Genomic DNA, 8870 nt, shown 5'->3' on the forward strand with positions numbered 1-8870 from the left:
CTCCAGCATTTTGTGTGTGTTGCTTTGGATTTCCAGCATCTGCAGAATTTCTTCTGTCTATTCATTTGCCGTTGTTGCTTTCTTGCTTGTGTTCTGCTGTACGTTGTGGGCATGCTGTGTTGGTCCAGCAGTGTGTGTCGACACTTGCGGGCTGCCCCCATGACATCCTTAAGTGTTGGTTGTTAATGTAAATGATGTATTTTGTGTATATGTGATTTTAAAAAGAAGTGAATCTGAAGACGAGAAGGGCATCTGCTGTTTGCAGAGTCAACACGCTGCTGTACTGAGTTTATCGATTTGTTGTGACGTTAACCAGCTTTTTAAATGGAATGCCTTAAAGAAGATTGTTACTCCAGATCCGATGCAGCATAAAAAAACACAATAAGCATTAAAAAAAACAATAAATACAGTGGATTCGGTTAATTGGGATCAGTACATTTTGGCCCAATTAAGCAGCTTTACCAATTAGCTGAAGTTTCGTGGAAATAGTTAAAATTGTGTAAAAATAAAACAATTTACTATTTAGTTGAGTAACAACTTAAATACAGAGCAAATTAGAACATCACCAATACTACTGCTATACCATAAAACTGTATAAATTCCTAATAGTTATTAATGGAGGAATTCATCCAGTGTGCTTTTAATTTGGTCCAGTAGGGTAATTTTTTTTGGCTAGTGTCAAATCTTTTCATGGCAAGTTTCTGAAATTTTAAAAATATAGAATTATCAAAGCTCACTTTTTCGAATCATCTCCTGTCTGGCCGAATGGATAACATAACACAAGCACACACAACTGACTCTAAATAAAAACTGTTCACCCTAAGCACATTGTAGTACCTAATGGCCACACAAGCACAGTTTCTGATGCAAGTTAGCAACTGTCTGGCCACAGTCTCCTGTTCCAGTTAAGTGGCGTAGTGTCCCAAGTAAAGAGAATCCCTGTTATTCTCTTGATTTGTTTTTGTTCTTTAAGAGTTGTCCCAAATAAACAGCTGCTATGATTAAATGATGATCCAGTTAACTAGAACACATTGTATATGTTATCGATGAAACAAAAAACAGAAAATGTTGGGAAAAAGACTCAACAGGTCAAGCAGCATCTATGGAAAGCAAAACTTAACATTTTCTATCTGCAGACCTGTCAGAAGTTTTTCTCTCACCCAGAATGCCAATTGTTTTCTTTCCACAGATATTGTCTGACTGATTTTCCCAGCATTTCCTGTTTGTTTTCAATTTCTAGAAGTTTATTTTTGCTTTTTCAATTCCATGCACCTGTGCATGTAAGCATGCATTTGCTGCCATCTTGTGTTGGACTGCTTAACAGGAAATCATTCTGTACCAGTAATGTAATAATGTGAATGGGATAGTTTCTTTATATAAGAAAATCTCATTTGTTTTCCTCTTTTTTTAAAATATATACATACAGGAAGCAAAACTGGTACCTTAACTGGTATAATTAGTGGTGTTCTCCTGTCCGTGGTAGGAGCTGTGTCTAGCTACATTCTCTACCAAAAGAAGAAGCTTTGCTTTAGCCTAACAGGTAGGAATACAGGATCGGGGAGATGAACCCCTCGGTGCAAGTGATTTCTCGATATCCATTATCCCAAAACGAATTTAAGCCTGAGAAAGTGCTTCAGCTCGAATTTTATTTCACCAGGGAGCTCCGGCGAACAGAACGTGAAGCAAAATAGTGCTCAAGGCCAACAAGAGGAACCCCAGTGTAAGTACTCAGTTGTACAGTGAGTATGATGGGCTTCCCCCCGCACTTCCACCATTTCTCCCCCCCCCTTTCAAAATCACTGTGCACGGACTACTAATTCACTATTCAGCCCCCCAGAACCTCTGCCATTTAATAAGGCCATGACTGGTCTGATTATAAACTTCAAACTGAATTCCTGTGTGCCTTTGTCTGTACAGTTTGCCACGTTATCATACCGATTATTGATAAAGACGACAAACAACACTGGACCCAGCACCAATCCCTCTGGCACACCACTGGTCACAGGCCTCCAGTCAGAGAGGCAACCACTCTCCCACAAAGCCAATGATGAATGCACTGTAATTCGCTACTTCATTCTGAAGGCCATGCCTAGCTTCTGGACCATCCTTCCATGCAGGACTTTGTCAAAGGCCTTGCTAAATTCCATGTAAATAATGTCCACTGCCTTTCCTTCATTAACATTCCTGATAACGTCTTCAAAAAAAAAACTAAGATTGTTTAGACACCACCTACCACGCACAAAGCCATGTTCACTATCACATATCAGGCCCTGTCTATCCAAATGCTCATATATCCTGCCCCTCAGAATAACTTCTGATAATTTACCCACTTCTACTGTAACGCTCACTGGCCTGTAATTCCCTGACTTATTCTTAGAGCCTTTCTTGAGCTATGGAGCAACATCAGCTATCCTCTTGTCCTCTGATACCTCATTTGTGGCTGAGGATGTGTTAAATACCTCAAGGGACCAATTTTGTCTGTTGCCATCTTTTTGTTCTTAAGATATCTGTAGAAGCCCTCGGAATTCCATTCCACCTTGTCTCCAGAGCAACCCCATGCCTTATTTAGCCCTCATGAATTCCTTTTGAAGAGAGACACATGATTTCTTTCATAAGTATACCACTCGAGTACCTCACTTGCTCCTTGCTGCCTTCACCTGCCATATCCCTCCATGTCATTCCAAACCAGGGCCTGAAGTATGTTTTGAAAATCAAGGTTATCTAAACTTGTTATATTGTCTTTTATTCCAACAGGAACATGCAGACAGTGCTCTCAATAGTTCAATTTTGAAGTCCTTTCACTTACAAGGCATCTCTATGCCGGAAAACAACCTGTCTTAATCCACACCTGGCACCAAAATTGGCCCTTCTTCAATTTAGAATATCAATCCGAGGACCAGTCCCAACCTTCATAATTACCCTAATACTAATAGATCCAAAATGAACCCTTGCACACACTTTTGTCACCTACCTTGTCTCATTCCCTAATGGACCCAGTAGTGCTCTCTCCAGTTGGGATCTCTAAGGAAACTTTTCTGAACACAGTTGACAAATACTATCTCATCCTATCCTTTTATAGCATGCGAGTCCCAGTCAAATCAATATGTGAAAAGTTAAAATCACCTCTATCACAAGCTTATTTTTCTTGCAATTGTCTGCTATCTCTCTGCAAATTAGTCCCTTTAAATTCTGCTATTGGGCAGTCTATAATATAACCCCAATAATGTAGTCATCCCTTTCTTCTTCCTCACCTTGACCCATGTGGACTTGGCGATAAGTCCTCCAGTCTGTCCTGTCTGAGCACTGCCATGACTTCCCCTGATGCGTAATGCCACTGTTCACCCCTTCTATCATGTCTAAAACAATGAAACCCTGGAATATTGAATAACACACATAGGATGCTGGAGCAACTCAGCAGGTCAGGCAGCATCTGTGGAAAGGAATAAAAAGAGTCAATGTCTTGGGCCAGGACCCTTCATCAGTTCTACCCCTCCATGCAACCAAGTCTCACTAGCGGTGACAATATCATAATTCCATGTGCTGACCCACACTTGAAGCTCATTTGTCTTACCAACAATACTCCTTGCATTGCTTGCATACAGTATATGACTTTTTTGATGAAGTTTTGAGGGATAGGAAGCCCTAAACAGGGTTTTCATCCTCAGTACTTGGTACATCTGCTTTAATTGGTTTCTTCTTTGTGTTCTGCAGCTTATAACACTCTTCTGCAGTCTCAGCCTGCTACCAATGCCTAGAAGATGGCTGACAGTGGAGAAAATATCAGAAAGTAAATGGCTGTGTGGTCCAACCAGACACTTGACATCCTACCACAGATTTATCTCCTGTTCACTTGTCTTTCCACTTCAGAATCTTGTTCTGAAACAATGTGAATTCATTTTCACATTTGATTTCAAAGATGTTTGTAAAAGGTTTTGATGTCCCCAAACAGCTAAATTTGATACAGTTACACACAAATGCTAAAGGAACTCAGCAGGTCTGGCTGCATCTTAATGCATGCATTACTAAATGACAATAAAAGAGGACTGCGTGTCCTCATAATCTAATCTAATCTTACGTGTTGCCTGTTACACCACTGGCATTTAGGGCAGCAATGAAGGTCCTCCATCAGTGTATAGAAGGATTCATCATTGCTGTTCCTGTGACAATTACGTTTTGACCAGTCAAGGTTGTTAGCCCTGAGCTGAACCCCAAAACCTGGAGGACCAGTGGACCACTCTTAGTCTAGCCCTTACCCTTTGACCTGTTTGGCATGGGTGACCCTACCACGGCCTAAAGCACAAGGGCCTGACTCCAGGCAACATAGTTCTTGGGCCATTGAGAGACGCAAGCCTCCAACACCTGTGACAAGGCTGTGGTCCTCTTGGAGGAGGCTGCATCTACGGAGAGCAATAAACAGTCGACGTTTCATACTAAGACCTTCATCAGTCCGGATGAAAGATCTCGGCCCAAATCATCGATTGTTTATTCCCTTCTGTAGATGCTGCCTGACCTGCTGAGTTTATCCAGCATTTTATATGTGTGGTGCTCAGGATTTCCAGCATCTGCAGAATCTCTTGTGCATTATAAAATTGTTTGACTGTATAAAACATCTTCTGTAGATTAATTGATGTGCATGAGCTTTTCTGTTAAATGTTGGACTTTAGATATTTTTAGATGTGAGGAATATTGCAAGTGTACACAATGGAAGGGTGTATGGTTCACAACCCTGGAGTTGTTGTAATGTCTAGTTTACAGAATGTTTTCTTATATTTGAGTAATCATACTAAAACGTCATGCCAAAATATTTGTAAAAAGTGGAGAAATCTGTCTTCTGTGCATCATCAATATGTGATTCTGTAGTTCTGGTTGTCCTGCCTTAGGACAGATGTGATTAAGCTGGAGAGAATGCAAAAAAGATTCATGAGGATGTTGCTGGGTCTGGAGGATTTTGGTTACAGGGAAAAACTGAAGACACTCTTGATGAGGCTGAAGGGTCATTTTCAATGTTTATAAGATCATGAGGGGCACAGACGGGGATGGAGGCGGGGGGTGTGGGAGGGGTTTGTCACAGTCTTTACCCCCCAGGACAGGGGAGTGTAGAATTAGAGGGCAGTTTATAGTGGGAGGGAAAAACCTGAGAGGCAGACTTTTCCATACAGAGGGTGGTGCGAATGTGGACTGAGCTGTCAGAGAAATTGGTAGGAATGGGTACACTTGCCACATTTAAAATACTTTTCACCGTTACGTGGAATTGGAAAGGTTGAGATACATATGGGCCAAACACAGGCAAATGGAACAAGCTCAGTTAAGACAACTTGGTTAGCATGGGCGGAAGGGCCAGTTTCCATGCAGCGTCAATCAATAAACTCACTGATCTCTGAACTGTTTTGTTGCCTTTACTAGATGTGAGTTTCAGAAGCTCTTCAGTGTGCATATGTTCTATGTTCCATGTTTAGCCGATATAACAGAACTAATTTCCACTCTTTGTATATTCAAAGACCTGAAGTGCTGTGCATTTGCTGTTTTGGTAATTGTGTAAATTTGTTGGATTCTTCATAAATAGAAGAATTTAGATATTCCTGTGGGCTCTCCTTTTGATTTGGTGCTAGGAGCTGGCCGTGTTCAAAGGTTCATTTATTATCAAAGAATACAACTCTGAAATTCTTCTTCTCCAGATAGCCACAAAACCAAGAAAGAAAGGAACAGCATCATGACCATCAACCCCCAAATCCCTCCTCCCCGCACAATGAATGAACAAAAACAGAACAGGCATATTGACCCCCCCAAGTCACCTTCCCCCTCACACAAAAAACGAGGTAGATGGGTGTAAAACGCAGAATATAAAAAAACTATCAGATTGAAAAAAGTCTATAGTCCAAGCCCACATCCAAAACACACAAAACCTGGGTAACATTATTCGGGCACAGTGGCATGCCTTTCCCTCTGTGGCAGCAGGGCGATCCCACCAGTGATCAAAAGATGGTCTCCCCTCTCTGGCAGCAGAGCGATATTTGCAGCTCTTGTCAGGCAGCCAGCGCTCACCTTCCGCATTCGCCTAGATGTTTCTATTTCCCTTGTTGCTTTAATCGCGGACAATGGAAGCTTTTAATCGGCGAAATTAAGTCGAACATTGGCTAATGCCCTATCCTGTAGCATTCTCGTCATGAGGTTCACACATGATGTCTCTCCCTCCTGGAATGCTGTCAGAGTCTAAAACACCCCAAACAGTCTCCAAACTGCACATCACAGGCTCCAACAGTTCCAGAATCACATCCAAGACCTAAAGCAAATGTAAAAGGTGTAAAAGAAGTGTAATATATGGGTTTATGATCTACCCAGAAGATGTCGATTGAAGGAGTGTTGTATGCAAGCAGCATCTCTCTCTTTATCAAGGTATGTATGCAATATACAACTCTGAAACTTGTCTTCTCCAGATAGCCATGAAACAAAGAAAATCATGGAAGTCATTAAGACATCAGCCCCACCTGCACAAAAAAAAAGCTTGCAAACCCCCAATGCACTCCCTTACACACAAAAAAAGACTAACACATCACCCACATGGAGAAACAGCGACAAGAACATCAAACCACAAACCGCCAAACCCCTTTCTCACACACAAAAAACTAACAGATCATTCCAAACAGAAAACAGCCGCTAGAACACCAAATCCCCATCCTGTCTCTCACACTCAAAAAACTAACACATCACTCCACGTGGAAAACAGCAACGACACCAAAATCAAACCCCCAAGCCACCCATCGGCATTGGGAAAGATTGGGTAAAGCACAGAAAACTGAAGGAGACCAATTTGAACTATAGTTAGTTTGAGCATCAGTCCACGGTCCAATCTATAAATCTTTAGAATTTTGATAACATCGAAATATTGGGGGGAGGTAGAGTGAAGATGATGTTTGGGGATTCTGGGTTAATTCCAATTTGGGTGAATGGTGAACTTTGAACCTTCTCAAGGATTAACTTTATTTGCCATATATATTTATATTAATTGGGAATTTGCTGTCGTGTCAGTGTGGGCACGTGGCCAAGTGGTTAAGGCATTGGACTAGCAACCTGAAGGTTGTGAGTTCGAGCCCCAGCCCAGGCAACATGTTGTGTCTTTGAGCAAGGCACTTAATCACACATTGCTCTGCGACGACACTGGTGCCAAGCTGTCTGGGTCCTAATGCCTTTCCCTTGGACAACATTGGTGTTGTGGAGAGGGGAGACTTGCAGCATAGGCAACTGCTGGTCTTCCATACAACCTTGCCCAGGCCTGCGCCCTGGAGAGTGAAGACTTTCCATGCGCAGATCCATGGTCTCGCAAAAACTAATGGATGCCTAAGAAAGTTAGTGTGCCATGCAACAAAAATCAACAACATTTAACAATCAAGAATAAAGAATTACATATAAAAGTTAGAGGTTAAAGTACAGAAATGGAATAAAATGTAAGTACATAAAAAGCAGCACGTATTTACAATTTAAGCAACATTTTAACAAGTTGTTTAAAGTTTACTCTGCAGTGCAGTGTAGGAGCTAACTAGAATAATAGTTGATTAGATTAAGTGCCTGGAAGAAGAAACTTTTAAGACGGCTTGAAGTTTTTGTTTTAATAGCTCTAAAGCACTTCCCATAAAGGAGCATTTGGAAAAGGCAGTTTGTCGGGTGGCCAGTGTCCACAATGATTTCCAGCCCACTTCTTTGTTCTGGACACATATGGGTCCTGTAGTAATGGTAGACTGCAACTAATAACCCTTGGTCGATTCACTGTAGGTTTCATATACAGTACTGAGAGGATGCTGCATCAAACCAGAGGGTAATATCTGATGCAAGGATAAGATGGCAGTGTAGAATTGCACCAGTATGTTCTGGAGAAGGTGGAATTTTACCAACTGCAGTAAGAAGTATATCCTCTGCTGACACTTTTTGTTAATGAAGGAGAAATGGTTCTCTCTCGTGCAAAATAAGGATGCCCAGGAAACCAAATATTGAAACGGTGCCAACTGTAGAGTTGTTGATAATGAGTCATAGAAAGGAGATATTTTTCTCCTGAAGTTCACTTTATTTTAAGTGTGGTGTATTTTCCCGTCCATTGATCCCCTTCTTCCCCTCAACCTAAAGAATTCAAATTCCAGCCATAATAATTGAGAAGGCAGTCACACAAATTGTTTTACTTTTTCTGAGCAAAATTAATTTTGCAGTACCAGTGGACTTAGAAACATTCCAGTTTATGTTACACACTTGGGATTGGCGGACAAGTTTCTTTATTCAATTGCAATGGAGAAGGGGTGGGGAGTTGATCAGGCCACACTTCGAGTATTGTGAGCCTCTTAACTAAGAAAGGATGTGCAGGCATTGGAGAGGGTTGTTACAAGGAAGCAGGTTCACTAGTTTGGTAAGTGGGGCAGAAGACACTAATTATGAAGTAAGCACATTAACCATTTATTTACAAACAAAACATCTAATATTTGACCAAATATCTAAGTTACAAAAACTACAACACAAAATATTCAGTAACACTTCAAAACTCAACAGGTATTTCATTAAGTCTCAAGTTATGCAACTACAAAACTAAACATTGAACCGATACTTAGTTCAATGTGTGTGTGTGTGGGTCCTCCCATATCTGTAGCACACTTTCCCAATGGCTCTTCAGCACGTGTCACAAACTCAGTGTAAAGAGGAGCCCGTGGTGACAAAGGAAAAGCCTATGGATCTCCCACACAAACTCTTCTTACAGCCCTGAGGTGCTGTGGCACACATGGCAACCAATGGGAAAGCTGCGCCATCCCTTGAATGGGCCAATCAACAAACAGCAAGGCGGAAGCAGTTTTCAACCAGCAAGTAAACTATCCCTTCGCATTACAAGAGCAGGT

The 8870-nt window shown here is 41.4% G+C and overlaps 1 protein-coding gene across 2 annotated transcripts in view; it reads left to right on the top strand.

Annotated features, from left to right (window-relative positions):
* LOC134349094 (CD99 antigen-like protein 2) overlaps positions 1-5547 on the top strand; it is an 81707-nt gene extending 76160 nt beyond the window's left edge. For both annotated transcript variants that reach the window (XM_063052963.1, XM_063052964.1), the window contains 3 exons: positions 1427-1540; positions 1658-1720; positions 3712-5547. In XM_063052963.1, coding sequence (XP_062909033.1) covers positions 1427-1540; positions 1658-1720; positions 3712-3755 — 221 coding nt within the window. In that variant the 3' untranslated portion in view covers positions 3756-5547. The remainder of the gene's footprint in view (positions 1-1426; positions 1541-1657; positions 1721-3711) is intronic.
* The last annotated feature ends 3323 nt before the right edge of the window (positions 5548-8870 follow it).

This window comes from Mobula hypostoma, chromosome 7 (assembly GCF_963921235.1).
Source record: "Mobula hypostoma chromosome 7, sMobHyp1.1, whole genome shotgun sequence".
NCBI lineage: Eukaryota > Metazoa > Chordata > Chondrichthyes > Myliobatiformes > Myliobatidae > Mobula > Mobula hypostoma.